Here is a 26,487-nt window from a genome sequence, read left to right as displayed (position 1 = left end):
AAATAATAATAGTTGAATTAATAAAAAGCGACGACATCCACCATTAAGAAGATGGCATATCACTTAGAATCTTCTCTGCCCGAAACAGGTAAACATTCAAAGTGATGGGCCATCTCCTTAACAAGAGTGTAATGAAGACCGAAACTTACTACATCTGAACTATCCCACTATTTAAACATGTTCTATTGCTTGTCTCTGGGCGAGGTGGGACTAAAATTTGATGGGAGCCTTATCTTTACCGAGAGCTATTCTCGGCAACTGTTGTTGTTTCGAGCGCCAGTCTCGATACAGGTACGGTTGGATCATAAAGTTAATACATATTCTTAATTATGAACAGCAAAGTTTAATTCAATTGTTGGACTATCGAACTATTTAAACGGGTAGGCGACGTGGAACCAAATAGGCAACTGTTATTGTTTCGAGAGCTGCTTTAGTAAAGAAGTCAAACCGTGGTCATGCCGTTAACCGCCGCCGGATGTGCCACGTGGCAAAATGTTGCCGTGCGGCACTGCGTGTCTCTCGGCAAATAGCGCCTTCGCCAAGTGTTGCCTTTTTGCCGAGGTCTACTCTCGACGATATCCTGTGTTTGTCAAGATGCTTCTTTTGCTGAGAGGCCCTCTCGACGTCTCTTCTTGGCCGAGTGCCCGTGTTTTGGATCTTAGCAAAGAGTCTGGCACCCGGTGTATATGAAAATTCCAGTAGTGATGATCTATATTTAGCAAAATAGTATCATTGGAATCTTCTTTCAAATAGCAAATAGAATACGAGTCAAAATGTATTTTATGTGACATGTAGTAAATTATATTTTGCTAGTCAAATCTATAGTCAAAATTTGATCCCAAATACAAGAGGGCCTAATAAACCCCGACAAAGAGTACTTTAGCAATGTCACAATCAAAGAATATGCCAGTGCAGAAAATACAAGCCATGTCACTGATGAGCTGCCTCTTGCCGAGGCTATCTCATAAGAAGTTAATTATTGCACACATCTCAATAAGAAGCAAGAAATTTATCTAAAAGTTTTGTTTAAGATGTGGGTCCACAAAGCTAACCCATTCCCTCAGAAAAACAAAGGTAGTCCAAAAACATTACCGTATGCCCACGGAAAAAAACATTACCGTTGGTTGTTGAAAAATATGGAAGAAAACAGAAGAAAACTGAAAGGCCAAATAATTACGCCCTGATAGAAAAAAAAAGGCGAGCAAATTAAATCTCCATGATTAGAGAGGCCTGAAAGCGACGTGATTCTTCCCCACACGCCCGAAAGGAACTGCTAGCGGCTGTGGCTGCGATTATGCTTACCTTAGTTGTTTGCTTCCGGGGCAACAGCTCATCGAGAGCGAGCGTCATGGCGTCCCTCACGCTTCCCGCCCGCGCGCTTCTTCGCCCGGCGGCCCCCTTATATAAACCGAGTTCCGCCGCGTGCATTAATTTATCCGACGGCGAACTCCATGCACGCGCACGCTCCCACTCTCACCTACGCACTCATCGACTGATACTCCATACGCCATAGACTAGAAGTGCAGTGTAGTGCTGCCATTGCCCTAGCTGATCACTCAATGTCTGGGCATGGGTCGTCGGGCAAGCACCCCTTCTACCGCGGCATCCGGAGCCGGTGCGGGAAGTGGGTCTCGGAGATCCGGGAGCCGCGGAAGGCCCGCCGCATCTGGCTCGGTACCTTCCCGACGGCCGAGATGGCCGCCGTGGCCTACGACGTGGCCGCCCAGGCGCTGCGCGGGCCCGACGCGGCGCTCAACTTCCCCGCCTTGGCCGCCACGCGCCGCGCCCCGGCGTCCGCCTCCGCGGACGACATCCGCGCGGCGGCGGCCGCCGCAGCTGTCTCCGTCCAGCACGATCGCGCCGGCGGCGGCATTGCCCCCGCGGCTGCTGGATCCGCACTGCAGCTGCAGCAGCAGCTGAGCGGGGGCAGTGCCGCCGCTGCCTCGGCGAGCGGCGCGGCCCAGCAGGATCAAGCCGGCATTGGGTTCAACCAGTTCTTCCTGGACGAGGAGGCGCTCTTCGAGACGCCGCAGTTCCTGCGCAGCATGGCCGCCGGGATGATGATGAGCCCCCCAAGGCTCAGCCCCGACTCCTCCGACGAATCGCCGGACCCTTCCGAGGCCGGGGAGAGCCTCTGGAGCTACCGCGACCCGTAGCCATAGCTCGATCGATCGATCGACCATGGCCTACATGCCATGGCGTCGCGACTTGCTACTAGTACCACTACTATTGCAGCTACAGCACCACTACTGAACTTGGAGCCTGAAATAACGAGGATAGGTAAGGAGGCGCGAACCGGTGTTGGAGATCCCATTTTTCTCTCCGGTAACGCATGCAGATGTGGGTTGGGTTTATCGTCCGCCTGATCTCCTTCTACCTCTTCTCTCCTTCTTCTCCCTATCTATCTAGACTATTTTTCCCCTTGCTGTTTGAAGTGTTTTGGACCTTCTGGTTTGATGAAAGCCAGAGGGGGAGAAGGTCTCCCGTTTCACCAGCTCTGGCTCTGTTTGAAGCATCCGAGCTTGGCAGTATATAAAGCTGCAGCAGCGAGATACTTCGCTAAAATGTCGAGCGGGTCACGAGGAGGCCTGTACGCACTGTTTATGTGGATGTACCACGTAAGTACTTAGTCGTGGAATCAAGTTTGTACTGTAACTATTCTGTGGGTGCGGATTGGCTATAAGATGTGCGCACAGCACATCGCTAGCTCCACCTTTCCCCCTTTTTGAAACCCTTGTTGCTGATTTCCAGTTTGTGGTCAAGTGTGTGCCGGTGTGTGAGCCTTTTGACTCGGGGTAGTTGGCCGTTGAAAAGGATCAAAAGAGCCAACCACGGTTTGGTACATGTGGCCTTTTGGTGTTTTCGCGATCAGCTTGTCTCCTGCATGTAATTTAGCTTGCCGGTTGCTATATATAAAAACGTGTTGCTTGTCTCCTGCCTGTAAATGAGTTGGAGAATTCTTACTACAAGCTCTTTGGGACATAAAATGCTCCATCTCAAGTCTCTAAAACATCTTATATTTGTTTACAAAGGGAGTACGTCTTAGCGGAAACGGTACCTTTGTTAAGGCTATCATTAAGGTGGTAAAAGGCGTAACAAGAGACGATCATAAACTTGTACTGGTAGGTAATATTTCAAAACCCGGCTATCTATAAGATTTTCCTACAAAATAAAATTATCTTCAAGATTCAAGAATTTCATGGAGAGCAAGCTAAAAAATAGGCTTTCTTGGAGACAAAACCGCTGACCCACAACTATGACAACATCACCACTTTGGCAACTATCCTCCTGTGTGTATAACAGGAAAATCAGTTGATTTTACTATAGTTTGCCTAAGAAGTGGGACCAAAGATGTACTACTAAACAAACTTTATATTCAGTTTCAGTTGACATATTACATAGAAAAACTGACTAGTAAAAATATCAAAAAGAAGTGAATAGTAGCATTTTTAGGGAACAGTTCTTTGGCTACTATTCATGACAAAACCACCTTCTTTTATTTATAAGCACGTGGATGGAAATTTCATTGGCTACCTTTTTTCTATTTGATGCTCATTATTGGTTGCTTGAAACGTTTTCAAGTCACAGGCATATAAAATTACACATGTTACCACAACTTTTAGTTTGTGGGTATGGGATTGTGGAAAAATTATTACTCTACATAATCTTTCAGGTTGTGAGTTACATAGAAACTGAGGTGGTGAGGAGGAGGATTGGAAGTCAATTCAAATGCTTACAGAAATGAGTGAAATTTCATCAGAAGCAGAAGAAGAAGAAGAAGAAGAAGAAGAAGTGATGAACATTCAATCAATCACATACGGGCTAGCAAACACCGAGCTGCCCACCTCCGCGAGCAACACGTGTCCACCTCCACCTGAGGCAAACATGAGTGGAACACTAACGGGACGACAGACCAAGGCCTCCGGCGCGCCCCACCTCTACGCTGCGCGCGGCCCGGCGGCAGCATGGGTTCTTCGGCAGGTACGGGCGCTCGCCGGTGGTCCAAGCTCTCTCTCATCTGAGGAGCCTCTGCCTCTGCGCGCACGCTGCCGAAAACGAGCAAAAGCGGGGTATCATCAGTTGGCGACGCGGCAGCTCAGGCTGGGGCCCGGCCCGACTCCGGCCAGATCGACAAAGCCCAACCGGCGGGGCTCCTCGGCTCGTACGGACCGCCTGGCGCGTCGGTTTCGATCGAACAGGGACGCGAGCGCGCCACCGCACGGCGGCGCTGCTGGTTGGACGCGGAGCGGAGCGGAGCCCGTCCAAATCATGGAGTCACGGGCGCATCTGGACCGGCCGTACGATTCGCGTGCCCCCACCCTGCATTTGCCATTGCCTTTGCTGAGCTGCGAATCTGATTTTTTTTTACCAATCTGGGATCCTTCGTCTCCTTCCCAGCACCGCGAGACTAGTCGTTGCCTGCCCACGCTGGCCCGAGGCAGCCGTCATCCGGCGAAAATCTACGGTTTTCCACTTTCTTTTTACGTGAAAAAAGAGAGAAATAACTAAGTGAACGTTAAGAACTGTTTGGTTGAAGCGCCAGGATCACAAGGTGTGCAGAAGGTGAAGAACAAGGATATTTTTCTTTACACTTTAACCATATGTAATTTGTACTCCCTCCATATGACAGAGTATAATACAAGACCAGTGACCCCTGCGGCAAAACAAGGGAAACAACAAAAATGTCCGAACATAAAGACAAGTTCTACAACAAATTAGTGCAACGAGAAGCGACCCTAGCTTGTAACTTCCCACTGCCTAGCGTCTCCTTTAATTAGTTTGATGATTCCTTGAAGTGGCTTGAAGGTATTATCAAACTTCCCACTGACTAGCTTCTGGCCAGGCCAGAGATTTAGTAATAATGACCATCTGGCGTATTTGGCAGATCCGAAATGATATTACGCACGGGAAGAATGAGACCCCGGTAGAGCTAACTATGGATTATCTTGATAGTTTTTATAAGTCGCTAAATCTGGTTGGGAACTATAGCATGGAGGAAATCATCAAAGGGAAGATGCCGATGTATGATGATGACCGGACAACATGTGTTACAACACGGTCCCCTATGCCCTGGCCTCCTCCGCCTGTGGGATGGGTGGCGCTGTCGGTCGACGGATCGTTTTCAAGTCAGGGTGGTCGCGCCGCGGCTGGCATGGTATTGCGCAGGGAGAACGGTTCGTTGATATCTGCGGCATACAGATATATCTTCCACTGTAATGATGCCTTGGAAACGAAAATTCATGCACTTATGCAAGGCATTGCACTCGTCATTCAACACTCGAATAGGCCTGTGATTGTACAATCAGATTCTTCAAATGCTTTGGCCATCCTCTCGGGCGATACTCTTTCTAGGTCGTCCTATGGCCATCTCGCTTATGAGATTAAGGATCATATGGTAGTTAGAGAGTTTGTTCCTCTAAAAATTAGCAGAGATCAAAATAGGGTAGCATGTCAATTGGCAAACTATAGTCGTATCGAAGCTTGTACTGCGGTATGGTTGAACTCATGCCCGCCGTGTTGTGAGGAGCAGTTGTCTCGTGATTGTAACCCTATAATAATGAAATAAAACTTCCTTTAACCCCGCAAAAAAACACCCTTGCATTTCTCTTGCGCCAAATGCTCCAAATGATGGGAGGAACCAATGTATTCACAGCGTTCCTCCTAGAGCATTATATATTCGACCTAGCCTCCTTTCACTGGTCACTGAGAGACGACCCCTTATGATGAGCGGCCTCACTCAGCCCTGCTCAATGGAGCACCGAGTTCCAAAGAGTTGAAACAACGCTGCAGTCCATAAAGATTTGGTGTGCCGATTCTTGGGTCAAGTTACAAAAACTACAAATAGTGTTATGTGGAAGACCACACTTGGTAAGTCTATCCGCCGTGCACATCCTTCCTCTAACGACCAACCAAAGAAAAAATTGCGCTTCGTAGGAGCCAGTATCTCCAGATGGTTCAGGTCGTGCTGCAGATTGTCATGGCGATTTTTCAAAACACATTGCATGTCTTTTCCATTAAGAAGATGAGATTTCGACAATAGTTCATTACAAGGGTCATAGGCCACCTTTCATACGCAATGCCCGAGGCGCCGCTTAGTGAATTTGAAACGAGTGCCCACCATCTACCCTAGCAGCATTCCACAAGCGAAGCTCTACTCGGATTAAGGAAACGAAGTCGACAGCTAAGGTAGCGACGCTCCAACCAGATGTATCGCAGCGTGGCGGGAATGATGGTATTCATCGTCTTCCGATGGCGCCGCAGCCGATAGATTGGGCCACCGCACCGTAAGGACCAACGTTCCATCCAATGTGAATCTATGAAGTCTCAGCGACAACAGCATATGGTACCACACCTCGCGCTTAAAGGGGCAGCCGAGGAACAAATGTGTGGTGTTCTCGCCGACCTAGCTGCAGAGCTATAGCATTGTCGAGTATGTGGTAGGTTCCGGCGCACCAGCCTATCCGCCGTCCATAGTCTTGCACGCACCGCCAACCAGGTGAAGATTTTTATCTCAAGGGGAGCCAATGACCTCCAAATATTAACGGTGCATGGGGTGAACTCGCGACCAAGGAAGAACGCGCGCGTAGGTGTCCTGTGAAAAGTACTTGCCTGCCGCTCCAAGCCGCCAGAAGAAGGAATCGGGCACATTGGAAAGAGAGACATGACGCAGCTCATCCCAAATCGTGAGGAACTCCGTGATGGCCAGAACCGATGGGGTTCGATAGATTCCATCCACCCATGTGTGTCCCGGCAAGGCGTCGACCACCAACAAGTGCTTGCTAGCAGGGTAGATGAAAGTGAGAAGATTAGGCGCCCTTTGGGCGATGTTGCGTCCACCAAGCCATGTGTCAAGCAAGAAATTGGTCCTGAGGACGTCTCCAATATGGCAATGAAGGGCCGCGAGACCAAGTCCGTCGCTCTTGGTTGTGGGAGCCACCTTCAGTCCCTGTCATGGCTTGTCTAGCACTATCTTCTCGAGCCATAGCCAGCGAAGGCGAAGGGCCTAGTTCAATAGGGGGAGCTTTAGGACGCCCAATCAACCATATGGTTTGGGGGTGCAGACAATGTTCCACACAACTAGACAACATCCGCCCTTGGCCTTGTCAACCCCTTTCTAGAAGAAACACCTCCTTAACTTGTCAATGCATTTGAAGAACCACAGTGGTAAATCAAGCGCTATCATGTGGAAGATCAGCATGGCCGTGAGCTTGCAATTCACTAGGGGCAGCCGTCCGGCTCGGCAAAGAAGTGAGGCCTTCCAGGTTGGCAGTTGAGCCGCAATAGTTTGATGAGTGACCGGAGCTCGGTGCGGGTTAGGGCTCACAGGGATAGTCGTGGCGACGAAATGTGCATTAGACAGATTTGGCATTGAACTCACTTTTGGGGCCCCAAGCCCATGATTACTTGTCCTACACATTGGGTTCAATGTGAGCCCCAGTGATAGCCTCCCACAGCAGCAAAACTTGGTGGAAAATTCGAATATTGATGTGTCACTTCATGTCCTTGATCCAAACTCCATTTGACAAAGCCTACGCTGCTCTCCTAGCCTTCATGATTTGAGGAACAACACCCACCACATCGATGCAATATCATACACCGCTTCCCTTGCAACCATCTATCTGTCGACAATAATGTTCTTTGCCTGTTTCCCAATTCAACTCGTGTTGCGGCGTTAAATAACTTCCTCTCATAAAACTCCAAAGGGATCATAAGTATATCCCAAGCCATGTTTTTAGAGGATCGCACTTTCCATTCCCAACGCAAATGAAGGGCGGTGTTCATGATCTCAAGATTTTAAAATTCCTAGCCCTCCACTTTCTCTTGGTCTGCACACTTGTTTCCAACTTACTAAGCAATGTCCGCCACTAACCGCATATGTACCTCTCCGAAGAAAAGCCCTTCTAATCTTGTCTATGGCTTTGAATGAGTATTTTATTGGGAGATGAATAGTTTTACAGTTCAACATACTACCAAACTCTCTTATTAGATCCTCCTCTAAAAAATTGGTGAAATAGAGCTTTTATCTAGGTTGCACCTCAAGTCCGAGGAACAACAAAAAAGTCCCCAATATAAGTTTAAGCAGCAACAACATCTTAATGTGTGGCCTTTAGGAAGATAATCACATCATCTGCATAAACTGACAAGCGTTGCAGAATGGAGTGCTTGTTTCTAAATGGGTCCAAAATCCCACTCTCCTCGGCCTTTTCGAAAAGCTTACACATAGCGTCTGTGGTGAGTATGAAGAGTATGGGCCAGAGAGCATCACCATGCCTATACCATGACCATGTGCAAAACCGCAACCTGGTATGCTATTTAGAAGGATTCGAGAGGAAGCCGTTCTAAGAAGTGTGGAGATCCAATTGCAGCAAGCAGACCCAAAGCCAAAAACATTCAACATCTCCAGCAAAAACTGCCATGCAACTGTGACAAATATCTCCACGGTGTCCAATTCAAGCAGTATAGACGGACATTTTGTTGTTATTTTTCTGAGTTTTTGCTTTTGTTTTTATCATTTTTAGTCGCTTTTCTATGTTTCTATTTCTTCTATGGCTGTATTTTTGAAATGTTGGGCGAGGTAAATGTATACACGCAAGTAATATACACATGTTTGTATATCATACTAGACTGCGAAAATTACACTATTATATAATTATTCTTTTGTATATTATAAATTTTGTGCAAAGTTGTGTGCCAGTTTTTTCATATTCTTTCTTCTTAAAGATAATGCCAATGCCTCTAAGAAATCTTCAACACCGACCCTGAAATCACCTGTAACCATCTGGACTACACGCTCTAGACATGTTTCTTCATCCAACGCGGTTCTCTATCGATCCGCTGGCCGGTCTAGACGTGTTTTTCATGCAAATTGAAAGAAAACTAGGGATGGGGGCTTTGCGAGAGTCTGGACCGCCACCACATAGGACTCCGACACCCCCGGCCCACTCAAATCCCCTTCACGGTCCCATTCTCTTCCACTCCATCACTGCTCCCCATTCTTTTCATTCGCACTCTTCTCCTCCGACACCGTTGTTGTACCTCTTTGGCCGCCACCTGATAAGCCACAAGTATAGGGGATCACAATAGTTTTCAAGGGTAGAGTATTCAATCCAAATTTATTGATTCGACACAGGGGGAGCCAAAGAATATTCTCAAGTATTAGCAGCTGAGTTGTCAATTCAACCACACCTGGAAACTTAATATCTGCAGCAAAGTATTTAGTAGCAAAGTAATATGATAGTAGTGGTAACGGCAGCAAAAGGTAACAGTAGCAAAAGTAATGTTTTTGGTATTTTGTAATGATGATAGCAATAGCAACGGAAAAGTAAATAAGCGAAGAACAGTATATGGAAAGCTCGTAGGCAATGGATCAGTGATGGAGAATTATGCCGGATGCGGTTCATCTTGTAACAGTCATAACCTAGGGTGACACATAACTAGCTCAAATTCATCAATGTAATGTAGGCATGTATTCCGAATATAGTCATACGTGCTTATGGAAAAGAACTTACATGACATCTTTTGTCCTACCCTCCCGTGGCAGCGGGGTCCTAATAAAAACTAAGGGATATTAAGGCCTCCTTTTAATAGAGTACCGAAACAAAGCATTAGCACATAGTGAATACATGAACTCCTCAAACTATGGTCATCACCGGTAAGTATCCCGATTATTATCACTTCGGGGTTAACAGATCATAACACATAATAGGTGACTATAGACTTGCAAGATAGGATCAAGAACTCTCATATATTGATGAAAACATAATAGGTTCAGATCTGAAATCATGGCACTCGGGCCCTAGTGACAAGCATTAAGCATAGCAAAGTCATAGCAACATCAATCTCAGAACATAGTGGATACTAGAGATCAAACCCTAACAAAACTAACTCGATTACATGATAGATCTCATCCAACCCATCATCATCCAGCAAGCCTACGATGGAATTATTCACGCGCGGTGGTGAGCATCATAAAATTGGTGATGAAGGATGGTTGATGATGACGATGGCGATGGATTCCCCTCTCCGGAGCCCCGAACGGACTCCAGATCAGCCCTCCCGAGAGGTTTTAGGGCTTGGCGGCGGCTCCGTATCATAAAACGCGATGAATCCTTATCTCTGGTTTTTTCTCCTCGAAAGCAAATATATAGAGTTGGAGTTGAGGTCGGAGGAGCTCCATGTGGCCCATGAGGTAGGGGGTGTGCCCTAGGGGGGCAGGCGCGCCCCCACCCTCGTGGACAGTGGTGGGCCCCCTGGTCTTCATCTTTTGCAAGGATTTTTTATTATTTCCGAATAGATGTTCCGTGAAGTTTCAGGTCATTCCGAGAACTTTTGTTTCTGCACATAAATAACACCATAGCAATTCTGCTGAAAACAACGTCAGTCCGGGTTAGTTCCATTTAAATCATGCAAGTTAGAGTCCAAAACAAGGGCAAAAGTGTTTGAGAAAGTAGATACAACGGAGACGTATCAACTTCCCCCAAGCTTAAACCTTTGCTTGTCCTCATGCAATTCAGTTGATAAACTGAAAGTGATAAAGAAAAACTTTTACAAACTCTATTTGCTCTTGTTGTTGTAAATATGTAAAGCCAACATTCAAGTTTTCAGCAAAGATTATGACTAACCACATTCATAATAATGCTTAGGTCTCAAGTTTACTCATATCGATGGCATAATCAACTAGCGAGCAATAATAATAAATCTCGGATGACAGCACTTTCTCAAAATAATCATAATATGATATAACAAGATGGTATCTCGTTAGCCCTTTCTGACAGTGGTGCTCTCCAACTAGTGCTTTTTAATAAGAAGATGATGACTCAACATGAAAGTAAATAGATAGGCCCTTCGCAGAGGGAAGCAGGGATTTGTAGAGGTGCCAGAGCTCGGTTTTGAAATAGAGATGAATAATATTTTGAGCGATATACTTTCATTGTCAACATAGCAACCAAGAGATGGCAATATCTTCCATGCTACACACATTATAGGTGGTTCCCAAACAGAATGGTAAAGTTTATACTCCCCCTCCACCAACAAGCATCAATCCATGGCTTGCTCGAAACAACGAGTGCCTCCAACTAACAAGAGTCCTAGGGGGAGTTTTGTTTGCAATTATTTTGATTTGATTTGCATAAAGCATGGGACTGGGCATCCCGGTGACCAGCCACTTTCTCGTGAGTGAGGAGCGGAGTCCACTCCTCTTGAGAATAACCCGCCTAACATGGAAGATACGGACAGCCCTAGTTGATACATGAGCTATTCGAGCATACAAAACATGATATTTATTTGAAGGTTTAGAGTTTGGCACATACAAATTTACTTGGAACGGCAGGTAGATACCGCATATAGGAAGGTATAGTGGACTCATGTGGAATAACATTGGGGTTTATGGGATTGGATGCATAAGCAGTATTCCCGCTTAGTACAGGTGAAGGCTAGCAAAAGACTGGGAAGCGACCATCTAGAGAGCGACAACAGTCATGAACATGCATTAAAATTAATCAGCACCAAATGCAATCATGAGTAGGATGTAATCCACCATGAATATAAATATCGTGAAGGCTATGTTGATTTTGTTTCAACTACATGCGTGAACATGCGCCAAGTCAAGTCACTTAAATCATTCAGAGGAGGATGCCACCCTATCATACCACATCACAACCATTTTAATAGCATGTTGGCACGCAAGGTAAACCATTATAAGCTCCTAGCTAATCAAGCATGGCACAAAAAACTATGATCTCTAGTTGTCATTGCAAACATGTTTATTCATAATAGGGTGAATCAGGAATGATGAACTAATCATATTTACAAAAACAAGAGAGGTCAAGTTCATACCAGTTTTTCTCATCTTAGTCAGTCCATCATATATCGTCATAATTGCCTTTCACTTGCACGACCGAATAGTGTGAATAATAATAATAGTGCACGTGCATTAGACTAAGCTGGAATCTGCAAGCATTCAATTCAAGAGAGAAGACAAGGTGATATAGGCTCTTTTGTCAGTTCAACAATAATGCATATAAGAGCCACTTCAACAATTTAATCATGGTCTTCTCCTATCAACCCCCAAAGAAAAGAAAAGAAATAAAACTATTTACACGGGAAAGCTCCCAACAAGTAAAAGAAGAACAAGAAATATTTTTGGGTTTTCTTTTTAATTACTACTACAAGCGTGGAAAGTAAACTAATTAAAAACTACAACTAATTTTTTGGTTTTTCTTAAGGTTTTATTAAACACACAAGAAGAAAGCATAAAAAGGAAAATAAACTAGCATGGATGATACAATGAAAAAGTATGAGCATCGACATCTAGCAATGAGTGTGTGAACATGAATATAATATCGGTGAGAAATACGTACTCCCCCAAGCTTAGGCTTTTGGCCTAAGTTGGTCTATGGCCACGGTTGGTCTGGCGGATATCCATAATAATAGTTGGGGTCGTACTGCGATGAAGAAGACTCTGGTTGCCACTGGTTGGCAATCATCTCTGGATCCCAATAGTAATTAGACTGTCGTGGAGGATCAACTTGTGGTTCCGACTCTGGCTCTGTGGCTGATGTAGGGTTCCGGTAGGCGTGAATAGCCTCTAACGGAACAAGGTACTAGCCTGAAGATAAATCAAATAAGGAAGGAGCAGGCAGGGTAATAGTCTCAGGATGATGTTTATGAAAGAACAATTTGTATTTAAGCCCCCCTTCCCTATTTTTAACAATAAAATCATGTGCCACCATACTCTTATAATCTAAATAAACACGAGGCAGCAATTTTTCTTCCTTCTCATAATGCCTAATAGGTATGTTAAAATGTGCAGCTAGGCATGAAGCATAGATGCCTCCAAAGATGGGGCCCTTTGTACGGTTCAGACTTAACCGTTTAGCAATAATACCGCCCATACTAACAGAGTTATCACTGAATAAACCATGAAACAAAATAATAATATCAGGAACACTAAGGTTTCCATAGTTTTTGCGACCAACTAAGCAACAACTAGCAAATATTGCAAAGTAGCGTAAAACAAGAAAATGTATGCTAGTGATTCGTGCATCGGAAACCTTCCTTGTTTCCCCTATAGTGATGGTATCAATAAACCCATCCACATCGCCGCGATGTGGTTCCTTTGTCGTGCCCTCGAAAGGGACCAAACAAACCCGACAAAAATCATAAAGCGACATCTCTTTATGCTCATCATATAAATAAAACTCCACCGTAGGTGGTGAGCTCCTAGAATGGAAATAAAAGCTTTGCACAAAGATATTTGTGAGTAAGAGATACTGGTCGCGTTGGTCGAGGAGGAAAGCGGTGAGGCCTGCATTCTCAGCCAATTCATAAAAATCTTCATAAATCCCGGCTGCTCTCAAGAAATCATCGGAAGGCCATTCACACGTCCGAACCTTCGCGGTGCGAGGCAGATTATATTTGGGCTTCTGTGCCATTTCCTTCGAGCTTTGGCTCGATGAGCCCCTCAAAAATCTCTTCATTATTTTCTAAAAAATTCTGAAATTTTTAGTAACTTCAAAATAAAAGTGAACAAAGCTCAATAATATTGATAGCAACTACTCCTACAGGTGCCTAGAGCCTATATCATGCATCAAAACTACTTGAAACCATATAAATTTGACATGCAAGCTCAAGAACATGGTCACCTAGGCAGCATAAATTTGCAATGAATAAAGTACTAGAACAAAAACTAATTGGACCAATGGAGGAGTCACATACCAAGGAGCAATCCCCCAAGCAGTTTTGTGAGAGATGCTTTGAGCAAGAAGATCGAAAATAGCAGCAAAATGAGCTAGGACTCGGGTATGAACTGGATATTCGTGTTTGTGGGAGGAAGAATGAGTGTGTGGGTGCAGGAATAAGTGGAGGAGGACCACCATGGGCCCACGAGGCAGGGGGCGTGCCCAAGGGGTAGGGCGCGCCCCTAACCCTCGTGGCCAGGTGCCAGCTCCTCCTGCTGTGTTCTCAGTGCCAAATATTCTCAAATATTTCAGAAAAAATTATATTTAAATTTTAGGGCATTTGGAGAACTTTTATTTTCGGGATATTTTTATATTGCACGGATAAATCAGATAACAGACAAAAAAATACTATTTTTATTTTATTTAAAATAAATAACAGAAAGTAAAAGTAGGGTACAAAAGGTTGTGGCTTCTAGTTTCATCCATCTCATGCTCATCAAAAGGAATCCACTAATAAGGTTGATCAAGTCTTGTTAACGAACTCATTCCAAATAACATGGAACCGGAGAAATTTCGAATAACACTATGTTACCTCAACGGGGATATGCACATCCCCAATAATAAGACTATCATATTTCTCCTTGACAGTAGGAAGAGGAAATTCAAAACCTCCAAATATAATCGATGGAATTTTTCCAGTAGAGTTGACACTATGAACTTGAGGTTGTTTCCTCGGAAAGTGTATCGTATACTCATTATCATTAACATGAAAAGTGACATTTCCTTTAGTGTAATCAATAACAGCCCCTGCAATGTTCAAAAAAGGTCTTCCAAGAATAATAGACATACTATCGTCCTCGGGAATATCAAGAATAACAAAGTCTGTTAAAATAGTAACGTTTGCAACCACAACAGGCACATCCTCACAAATACCGACAGGTATAGCAGTTGATTTATCAGCCATTTGCAAAGATATTTCAGTAGGTGTCAACTTATTCAAATCAAGTCTATGATATAAAGAGAGAGGCATAACACTAACACCGGCTCCAAGATCACATAAAGCAGTTTTAAAATAATTTCTTTTCATGGAGCATGGTATAGTGGGTACTCCCAGATCTCCAAGTTTCATTGGTATTCCACCCTTAAAAGTATAATTAGCAAGTATGGTGGAAATTTCAGCTTCTGGTATCTTTCTTTTATTTGTAACAATATCTTTCATATACTTAGCATAAGGATTCATTTTGAGCATATCAGTTAATCGCATACGCAAAAAGATAGGTCTAATCATTTCAACAAAGCGCTCAAAATCCTCATCATCCTTTCTCTTGGATGGTTTGGAGGAAAAGGCATGGGTTTCTGAACCCAAGGCTCTCTTTCCTTACCGTGTTTCCTAGCAACAAAGTCTTTCTTATCATAACGTTGATTCTTTGATTGTAGGTTATCAAGATCAACTGCAGGTTCAATTTCTATATCATTATCATTACTAGGTTGAGCATCATCATGAACATTATCATTAACATTATCACTAGTTTCAGATTCATTACCAGATTGTGTTTCAGCATCAGATATAAAAATATCATTTGGATTCTCACGTGTTTCAGTAATAGGTTCACTAGAAGCATGCAAAGTCCTATCATTTTTCTTTTTCTTCCTATTAGAAGGACTAGGTGCATCTACATTATTTCTCTGAGAATCTTGCTCAATTCTCTTAGGGTGGCCTTCAGGATACAAAGGTTCCTGAGTCATTCTACCACCTCTAGTCATAACTCTAATAGCGTTATCATTATTCTTACTATTCAATTCATTGAGCAAATCATTTTGAGCTTTAAGTACTTGTTCTACTTGAGTGGTAACCATAGAAGCATGTTTACTAATAAGTTTAAGTTCACCTTTAACATTAGCCATATAATCACCCAAGTTTTCAAGCATATTTGAATTGTATTTCAATTGTCTACCAAAATAAGCATTGAAGTCTTCTTGCTTAACCATAAATTTATCAAACTCATCTAAGCATGGGCTAGCAAACTTAGTAAATGGGATTTCAGCTTTATCATATCTATAGAGAGAATTTACCTTTACTACCTGTGTCGGGTTATCAAGACCATGTACTTTTTCAATAGGTAATGGATTAAGATCATATGTTTCTTCAACAGGCGGTAAATTAAGACCGTGTATTTCTTCAATAGGAGGTAAATTATTAACATCTTCAGCTTTAATACCTTTTTCTTTTATCCAGTGTATTTCTTTGCCTCTTGCATATCTCCAGGACTGAGAAATAGAACACCTCTTTTCTTCGGAGTTGGTTTAGGAATAGGCTCAAGAGTTGGCTCAGGAAGTGTCCAATTATTTTCATTTGTCAACATATTATTCAATAGAATTTCAGCTTCATCCAGTGTTCTTTCCCTGAAAACAGAACCAGCACAACTATCCAGGTAATCTCTGGAAGCATCAGTTAATCCATTATAAAATATATCCAATATTTCATTTTTCTTAAGAGGATGATCAGGCAAAGCATTAAGTAATTGGAGAAGCCCCCCAAGCTTGTGGGAGACTCTCTTCTTCAATTTGCACAAAATTATATATATCCCTTAAAGCAGCTTGTTTCTTATGAGCAGGGAAATATTTAGCAGAGAAGTAATAAATCATAGCCTGGGGACTACGCACACAACCAGGATCAAGAGAATTAAACCATATCTTAGCATCACCCTTTAATGAGAACGGAAATATTTTAAGGATATAAAAGTAGCGAGTTATCTCATCATTAGTGAACAGGGTGACTATATCATTTAATTTAGTAAGATGTGCCACAATAGTTTTAGATTTATAGCCATGAAAAGGATCAGATTCAACCAAAGTAATTATATCAGGATCAACAGAGAATTCATAATCCTTATCGGTAACAAAGATAGGTGAAGTAGCAAAAGCAGGGTCAGGTTTCATCCTAGCATTTAGAGATTGCTTATTCCATTTAGCTAATAACCTCTTAAGTTCATAACTATCTTTGCAAGCTAAAATAGCTAAAGAAGCTTCTTTATCAAAAACATAACCCTTAGGAATAACGGGCAAGTCTTCATCATCACTTTCATCAATATTATCAGATTCAATATTTTCATTCTCTCTAACCCTAGCAAGTTGTTCATCAAGAAATTCACCAAGTGGCACAGTAGTATCAAGCATAGAAGTAGTTTCATCATAATTATCATGCATAGCAGAAGTGGCATCATCAATAACATGTGACATATCAGAACGAATAGCAGAAGCAGGTTTAGGTGTCGCAAGCTTACTCAAAACAGAAGGTGAATCAAGTGCAGAGCTAGATGGCAGTTCCTTACCTCCCCTCGTAGTTGAGGGATAAATCTTGGTTTTTGGATCTCTCAAGTTCTTCATAATGATAAACAGATATAAATCCCAAGTGACTCAAAGAATAGAGTTATGCTCCTCGGCAACGGCGCCAGAAAATAGTCTTGATAAACCACAAGTATAGGGGGTCGCAACAGTTTTCGAGGATAGAGTATTCAACCCAAATTTATTGATTCGACACAAGGGGAGCCAAAGAATATTCTCAAGTATTAGCTGCTGAGTTGACAATTCAACCACACCTGGAAACTTAATATCTACAGCAAAGTATTTAGTAGCAATGTAATATGATAGTAGTGGTAATGGTAGCAAAAGGTAACAGTAGCAAAAGTAATGTTTTTGGTATTTTGTAATGATGATAGCAATAGCAACAGAAAAGTAAATAAGCGAAGAACAGTATATGGAAAGCTCATGGGCAATGGATCAGTGATGGAGAATTATGCCGGATACGGTTCATCATGTAACAGTCATAACCTAGGGTGACACAGAACTAGCTCCAATTCATCAATGTAATGTAGGCATGTATTCCGAATATAGTCATACATGCTTATGGAAAAGAACTTGCATGCCATCTTTTGTCCTACCCTCCCGTGGCAGCGGGGTCCTAATGGAAACTAAGGGATATTAAGGCCTCCTTTTAATAGAGACCGGAACAAAGCATTAGCACATAGTGAATACATGAACTCCTCAAACTATGGTCATCACCGGTAAGTATCCCGATTATTGTCACTTCGGGGTTAACGGATCATAACACATAATAGGTGACTATAGACTTGCAAGATAGGATCAAGAGCTCTCATATGTTGATGAAAACATAATAGATTCAGATCTGAAATCATGGCACTCGGGCCCTAGTGACAAGCATTAAGAATAGCAAAGTCATAGCAACATCAATCTCAGAACATAATGGATACTAGAAATCAAACCCTAACAAAACTAACTCGATTACATGATAGATCTCATCCAACCCATCACCGTCCAGCAAGCCTACGATGGAATTACTCACGCACAGCGATGAACATCATGAAATTGATGATGGGGGATGGTTGATGATGACGATGGCGACGGATTCCCCTCTCCGGAGCCCCGAACGGACTCCAGATATATAGAGTTGGAGTTGAGGTTGGAGGAGCTCCAGGGGGCCCATGAGGTAGGGGGCACACCCTAGGGGGGCAAGCGCGCCCCCAACCCTCGTGGACAGGTGGTGGGCACCCTGGTCTTCATCTTTTGCAAGGATTTTTTCTTATTTCCGAATAGATGTTCCGTGAAGTTTCAGGTCATTCCGAGAACTTTTGTTTCTGCACATAAATAACACCATAGCAATTCTGCTGAAAACAGCGTCAGTCCGGGTTTGTTCCATTCAAATCATGCAAGTTAGAGTCGAAAACAAGGGCAAAAGTGTTTGGAAAAGTAGATACGACGGAGACGTATCACCACCCAGACATTGTCAGACATTCGTAGCCACTACCCACGCACCCGCACGCCTTGTACTATTGCGCTGTCCACCCAGGACCCGTCCGTAGCCAAGTACCCTCCGTCATCCTGTCCACAAGGTCCATGGAGGACACCACGCTCAGCAGGTGTCCGATAAAACGCCGGTGAACTTATTTTTAAACTTCATGTCGTTTTTTTAGAGTAAGAGACGATGAGTTGTTGTGCGATGCGTGATTGACCGTATCTGCAGACTTTGTAGGGTGGAGTAGAAAGGGGTTGTTTTGGCAGCGCGTGCATGGTTTGTTTCATGCGCGAAAGCACACTGCGCCCTATGACATGCACATCATCCATGCACACAATATAACGTCATTAGCGTATCGATGGTACACCATCCAGAACTCCGTTTCAAAGTTTTCTGTCACGGTTGATCGGCTGGAGGCAATGTGGCCATTTCTTGCAGCAACGTAAGTTTTGCTTCTTCTTGCTCAATTTGCTAGTTGATTCGTTCATTCACTCAATGCCGCTCTACAAGTTGTGCATCATGTACGCATTGCCGTGATGTACCATAGGGTAGAGGCAGATCATTCATGCACATACATCATTAGATGTGTGGGACAATATGATCCATCCATGAAAAACTTGTTGAACATCCGATTAATGTCATTGATTTGAACTATTTCTTGTTGATTGAGCTATTCTTGTACTAGACTTGTTTGCATGCTATGTATGGATGAGTATGCTATTTTCTATCTGAACTTTGATGAATTTTGTCGTGTTTGATGAAACCCGGTTTGAAATGTATGCAGATAACTTTGGATGGCTCGCTCCCACATCAGTGTCCGCTGACTGCCCCCTGGTCCGCGGGCGGATGCGGTGTCCGGTTTGCGGGTCAGCGTTGAAAATGCCCTAATTCATTCTTCCTTAGAAAACTCTTTTTTATTGTTTTATTTCTATTTCTATTTCTTTCTTCTTTACGGTCAATACCAATGCCACTAATTATTCATTCTATTCATTCTTAGAAACCTTCTTTTTGGCAATCCACCATTATATGCTTAATCTTGCATATTATTAAAAACATAATTTATGTGTAAATTGTGTGCAAATTTTGTCATTATTTATTCTATTTTATTTATTTTCTTTCATCTTAAAGGTTAATATCAATGCCACTAATCCATTCTTTCTTGGAAAACTTCATTTTTAATTTTTATGTGTAAGTAAACACACAAGTACTATATAATATGTGTGTAAGCTATACTAGACTGCAAAAATTTCACTATTTATATTTATTTTTAGCATATAACAAAAGGTGCAATTTCAGTATAAAGTTATCTGCAATTTTTGACCAGACAAAGACCTAGCAAGATCAAACAGCTCAACAAAAGAATTGGGAGCCCAGTTAACACCCAACCATGACTGGGTGCAACTCCAGAGCAGAGTAGCTAAGTCACACCTGAAAAGAATATGATCAGAGTCCTCACACCCAGCATGCAAGGCACAAAATTCTAAAGCCGCTTACGTTTACGAATTTGGTCTGCAGCCAGCCATCTCAGGAAGAATGAATTTGGTATGCGCATATTCATGTGATTGCTTGCCAAAGAAAAAAGCCTAGCATACCAAATGTCCTGAAACTCGGAAGTAGCGAAACCAGAAATCAGCCTATTATAAAGAGACTTAGCCGAGAAACCTTGTAAGGAGAACAGGACCAGATCACGGAGTCCTTAGCCTCCAAAAGCACAAGGAAGATAGCACCGAGATTGTGCCATTCCTCCAACTCTACAGGAGACAATACCTGATGAAACCCCAAATCCCAGTTATTGCAAGAGAAATCCATAATGGAAATCTCAGGATTAGAACAAATAAGAAAAAAGAATAGGAAAAGACGAACAAAGCGGAGCATCATTGTGCCACCAATCAAGCCTAAAACGAATAGACTTGCCATCATGGACGACAAACTTGACGTGAGCACAAAATTCATCAACACTTTAGCCAAATCACGCCAACACAGAGAGCCTCCAACAGCAGAGGCAAGCATAGGGCTAGAAGAGGGAAAATATTTAGCTTTAAGAATACCAAACCACAACACCCTAGGGGAAGAGTTAAGAATCCTCTACCACCATTTTATGACCAGATATCAAAAACATGGGGCAGGAAGAAAGACCAGCATTAATGAGACAAACCTTACGAGCAGATGAATTATATCTGCTACGTCGGGGCATGACCCTATTGCCAACCTTTAACATAATAGCAGCAAAATCTCTACAACGCAGCATGAGAGAGAACATCAGAATCCCTAAGTATTTAAAAGCGAACGATCCAAGCTGACAATTCAGGAGATTGGCAACCCGCTCTGCCTCAACGGTCGAGCTACCAGAAATGAGGACTTCGCTTTTAGACAAATTAGTTTTAAGACCGGATAAGGCTTCTAAGCAAAGGAGTAGGAACTTCAAATTGACGATACACAAACCATCGTTTTTGACAAGGATGATCGTATCATCTGCATATTGGAGGTGAGAAAGGACAGATGATATATGATTAGAGCTGACGGGAGTGATATGACCATCCACGATAGCGCGAATCCAAATACAGGAGAGAGAATCGACAATGAAATTTTAACAAAAGAGGAGAGATCGGATTTTCTTGCCTGGGATCTCTTCCATTGGAGAAGAAAGGACCCACCACCCCATTGACAGACACCGCAATATATATGCCACAAACTAACTGCATGATACGATGCACGTACCCACCATCAAAACCTTCGGCCAAAAGCACATTGCAAAGAAAGAACCACCAAACACAATCATAAGCTTTCTCGAAGTCAAGTTTAAGAATAACAGCTTCGCTCTTTCCTAGAATGAATATCATGAATAAATTTCATGTAACAACTACCGCCCAACTACAATCCGTAGAATCCACAAAAACTTGGCAATGTATTGCCAATTCAGACAAGTTATAATGAACTAATTACAAGTTTTGATGAGTTTCGTGGGACGAAACGGGATGCGGCTTGCATCTTAGGGCGTGTTTGCTTGTCGTGCGCTACAGTACCCGCATTACATACACTTCTCCAGCCAACCTAGCTATGCAAATGCAGCCTCAAATGCACCATCTGCATGTTGTGTGGTTGCCTGCATGCCCTCTTGCCTGCATGGGCAGAACCACACTGCCTGGTGTATGGTTCCCCGCATGTTAGTGGACAAACCCAAGGCATGGTGTTTGCTTGTATGCAACATGTGGTGTGTGGTAACCTCTTTGGCTAGTTGGTGAGGTTACCAGCACACTTCGGCACAACCAGTAGCACACATCATAAGCAGAGCAGAGTATAAACAGAGGATCAACTACTTAAGAACATATTTCAGATAAGCAGTACCACACTTCATAACAGTTCTACGCATAAACCATAAACATAAACAGTTCAAAGCAGACTCGATAGTACTTAGGGAGGCCCCGGCCTACTCCTTGGCGGCGAAGGCTTCGTTGTGCTTCCCGCACTTGTTGACGACCTCAATGCCATCGTCGTCGAAGATGATGACCTTGAGGGTGTCGGGAGTGAGGAGCTTGAACGTCACCATGTAGCCGATCTTGATCTGATGAACGGCTGTGTAGGTGGCCCAACCCTAATTCAGGGTTACCATGCCGTTCATCAGCTTCACTGTAACCTTCCAGGAGCAGCCGGTGTTGTTCCTGAGCTTGAACTCCGTTGGCACTGTGACGAAGTGCTTGGTGAAGTCCAGGGGCATGGGGATGCACTCAAGCTTCGGTGTAAGGATGACCTTGCAGAAGTGAGTCGGGCCATCCTCTTGATGGTAGTGGCCGTAGTTGTGGCGCTTGTTGCTGGGGGGCTCCTCCATGCCCTCGTCGCCACCCTCAGGCGTCTTCGGGTCTTCCTCGGCGGTGGGCGGCAGCACAACCTCGTCGAGCATTGGATGAAGGGGATGCTTGCCCTTGTTGTCAACCTCCGTGCCCATCTCATTGCTCTCCTCGATCTGCACACAATTCATGGAGTCAAGCACATCACAAAGTTCATGGCTAATTGAAGAGCATGTAGTTAAAACGGCATGACTGTCACTCTTCTCCTCCTCTCCATCCCCCCTATATTTACTCACCCTGCCCACCACTACTTACCCACCTCCTCTCTTCTCTCACTGTCAACCTTCCTCCTCCCCATCGCCATGAGCTCTAGCTCCAGCTCCAACGCCAACCCCTTCCCTTGGGGTATTGGCTGGAGGGCCTTCTTCCTCTGGTGATCGGCTTGTGACCGCACCAAGTTCGAGAACACCATGGAGGTGTGCTCGAACTTCGGCTCCATGCATGACATGCGGAACGAATCTAATGCAGTGCTCATGAAGGCCAGTAAAGAAGAGCTGAAGACGATGATTCCTGACCCAGCGAAGGGCGCGATGGCAGTTGACATCATTCGCTGGGCCATGAATCAGGTCGTCTACGACGACGCTAAACAGAGGAAGAAGTGGTGCAAGTACAAGACCTACTGGGCTCCTAATGACCGTCGTGCCGCAGTGTACTGGGAGACGGCTATCGCGCCGCCGACGGTCATCAGTGGGGAGCCTAAGGAGGAGGAAGAAGAAGAGGTGCAGATGCCAGCGAGGGAGCCGGAGCCAGGCCGTCGTACCTGGCAGATCGACCTCGACTCCGCCAAGGACGACGACGACCCGCCAGCCCGCACGACGATGAAAAAGAAGATGAAGGCCAGCGGCTCGACCAGCCGCTCCGCACGCCGATGACGGCCGCCGCGGTCAGCCGATGTCCCTTGTGTACCCCCTATCCCCCAATCCCCCTTCTGCATTTCGATCTTGCATCTATGAACTCGCATGAACTGCTATGAACTAGTATGAACTACCCCCTATGGTTATCTACCTCTATTCCCCATTCCCCTCCGCCGTGGATCGAATCTATCGTCGTGGATCGAATCTAGCGTGCATGTCGAAGAGAGAGAAGCGCTTACCGCAATTGCCGTGGGCCAACTGCTGATCCGCTCGCCGGCGATGGAGTCTGGTGGTCTTCTTCCTCTGCTCCGATCCGCCGCCGCCGGTGAGAGTTGGGAGAGTGGGGAGAGGGAGCGATGAGGGGCGGTGAGGCTAATAACTGCCGGTGTCTCGGGAAGCAACGCGGCTTCTCGAGCGTGGCCGCGCGCGTGCAGCCGCCGCCGCCCACGTGCACCGCTCAGGCCTGGCCCTGGAGAAACTGCAGATTAGTGCATTCCCAGCGAGCCAGGCCCAGAGGTACTTTAAGTTTCGTGTTGTGCAGGTTCAATAGTAAAACCAGACGTCCAAACAATCCGTTCTCTTTCCGCGCGGACCTGGTTAGTCCTTATGCAGACAAGCAAACGCGTCCTTACGATCGGTCCTGTGTATTGGAGGTCGAAGGAGGAGGAGAGGAGGACCGCAGGTGATGAGTGGATCAGACACGTCGTACACTCACATGCGCAGTTCCAAGCAGAAGCCAAAGAGGTGCATGGCCTCAATTCCAAATCGAGGCCGACAGGTTCAGGCCTCTGAAAACGTAGGAGCACTGTAATCAAAGGCCGTCATGTCTGGAGAAAAACAGAAGGAGGCCAATGATACTAGTACAGTACTAGTACTACAACTAATACGGGTCCCATCCCATGTGATGTCCCGAAATACTCCGAGCAACCAGCATGCGTCGCGAGGTGCGACGTGAAACTCCCCAAAGCCACCGTCTATTTCCCCGAGCAGCAAGCTCAGCCGTGTCTGGACTGTGGTCAGTGTCCATTTTCACTTGGCAGGTACGTGCGCGTGCGACCCAGTCCACGCCCACCTGCTCTGTCACGATAAAGCGGGGCATACGATTGTCCAGGATATTTTGTAACCAGCTGAAATTGGCGTCATGGCGACCGTCGTTGTCGTCCTCAACTGAAAACCTCAAATTCCACAGACAGAGGGCCACGCGCACTCTCCAACTTGCGCAAGTCCGCATCAACCCACTTTAAGGCCAGCTCAGGTTTTGAGAAAGAACCGCAGCCCCTCACCGTGAGGTTTCTTTCAGCACACGCGACGCGTCCACTTCACAACCTCTCAAAAAATAGTAGCAACTCCAAACCCCCCGAAACGAACGGAAGCAAAGCCCAGCAGCCCACAACGCTCGATCGCGCGCGCGCCGTCGAGACCCAAAGTGGCCCATGGCAGCGCGTCGCGGGCGTCACCATCGCCTTCCGTGCAGCCTACAGCTGGTTTGACAACCAACTGAAGCGTCCCACCTAACCAAAAACACCGCGAGAGCCTACTCCCGGTCCATTCATTTTTTTTTCAAAAAAGGAGGATGGCCCCTGCCTCTACATCTAGAAAATGCATACGGTTACTTTATTGATTATTGTTGAGGACCTTATAAAATATTACAAACAATATACCTGAATCCACCATCTTGACAACATATACCGCTATTCTTATCCAAATGATGAAGGGATGCTAGCTGGGTCACTACCCAAACCACTCACCTAAGCTTAACATCAAAAGCCGGAAGCCTCAGCTAAGCCACATACCGTGTCTGGGGCATAATCTGGTCAGACGCACTCGCGTATCGTCGCCGCCATCTTCCACAAATTCGTTTTCAGATTATATTGAAACTTCTATCTTGCCTGACCACTCTACCATTGATGTCACCATCCCCTCCCGCACATGGCACATCGAACTTCACTTCACTCCGGCTGGCTCCTCGTGTCACCCCGCGTTTGCAGCAGCGCTCCGCACGCGCTCCCTCCCATCCCATCCATCCATCCATCCATCACATGCTTAGCTATATATAAAGCGCCGCCGGATCTTTCCCTCCCAAACCCAAACTCAAACCAAGCCAGGCACACAAGTCCACCTCGAACGGACTGATCACTGATGGAGTGGGCGTACAGCGGCGGCGGCCACTCGTCGTCGGGAACGAAATCTCCGGCGGCCGGCGGCCGGGAGGAGGGCTCGTACATGACGGTGTCGTCGGCGCCGCCCAAGCGGCGGGCGGGGAGGACCAAGGTCAGGGAGACGAGGCACCCGGTGTACAAGGGGGTGCGCAGCAGGAACCCCGGCCGGTGGGTCTGCGAGGTGCGCGAGCCGCACGGGAAGCAGCGGCTGTGGCTCGGCACCTTCGACACCGCCGAGATGGCGGCGCGCGCGCACGACGTCGCCGCCCTCGCGCTCCGCGGCCGCGCCGCGTGCCTCAACTTCGCGGACTCGCCGCGCACGCTCCGGGTGCCGCCGCAGGGGGCCGGCCACGAGGAGATACGCCGCGCCGCGGTCGAGGCGGCCGAGCTGTTCCGCCCGGAGCCTGGGCAGCGCAATGCAGCTACTACCGAGGCGCCGGCTGCTTCACCGGCAGACGCGGGGAACGCGGAGCTCGTTGCAAACTCTCCTTACCACCTCATGGATGGTTTAGAATTCGAAATGCAGGGCTATCTTGACATGGCGCACGGCATGCTGATCGAGCCACCGCCAATGGCGGGGCCGTCGACGTGGATCGAGGAGGACTACGACTGCGAGGTCAGCCTGTGGAACTACTGATGCCGCGCACCTGAGCCGGCTCGGGCCTGGCCTTCATGGCTCACTGTCACTGTACATACAGCTTAATATCGCCATCCAGGATGCCCTGTACTTGTGGTGTGTAATGTTTCCCTGCTATTCTGACGAAAATGTCATGGCAATGTGGGTCAACAAACAATTAGTGCCAGAGATAGCACTCGCACGGGCGATCTTGGCACGCTAAAATTCAAGCCTTTACTCGTCCGATTCATATATTTCCTGCTTTGAGATAACTTGGTCAGACTTACAGGCTCTTGCGCTGTCGCAGAAGTTTTTTTTTGAAAGATCTAGCAAATGCTGGCTTTTCATTGATTATAGCAGGAAGCAGCGCGAAAACAAAGGGGAAGTGAAGATCCGAGGATCAAGTGCGTAGGGATGGCCACATGCGGCCGAAAACCCTAGTACAGGATTTTTTTTTTCTCAAGCTGGTTCCCCGAAGGGGCTCTCGATGCACGTTGCTCCTGTGATCCTCCAGAGCTCGA

The 26,487-nt window shown here is 45.5% G+C and overlaps 2 protein-coding genes across 2 annotated transcripts; both read left to right on the top strand.

Moving 5' to 3' along the window:
- Nucleotides 1–789: 789 nt before the first annotated feature.
- On the top strand, nt 790–2,658 carry LOC123185816 (ethylene-responsive transcription factor ERF025-like). Its single transcript, XM_044597644.1, has one exon. The coding sequence runs from the start codon at nt 1,560–1,562 to the stop codon at nt 2,154–2,156; it is 597 nt and encodes a 198-aa protein (XP_044453579.1). The 5' UTR covers nt 790–1,559; the 3' UTR covers nt 2,157–2,658.
- Nucleotides 2,659–25,284: 22,626 nt separating this feature from the next.
- LOC780571 (CBFIa-A11) lies at nt 25,285–26,230 on the top strand. The gene has a single exon (XM_044597643.1). The coding sequence runs from the start codon at nt 25,331–25,333 to the stop codon at nt 25,985–25,987; it is 657 nt and encodes a 218-aa protein (XP_044453578.1). The 5' UTR covers nt 25,285–25,330; the 3' UTR covers nt 25,988–26,230.
- Nucleotides 26,231–26,487: the final 257 nt, after the last annotated feature.

The sequence above is a fragment of the Triticum aestivum genome, chromosome 2A, assembly GCF_018294505.1.
Source record: "Triticum aestivum cultivar Chinese Spring chromosome 2A, IWGSC CS RefSeq v2.1, whole genome shotgun sequence".
Taxonomy (NCBI): domain Eukaryota; kingdom Viridiplantae; phylum Streptophyta; class Magnoliopsida; order Poales; family Poaceae; genus Triticum; species Triticum aestivum.
The sequence above is the reverse complement of the archived record's forward strand: the minus strand, read 5'-3'. Positions and strand labels throughout refer to the sequence as shown.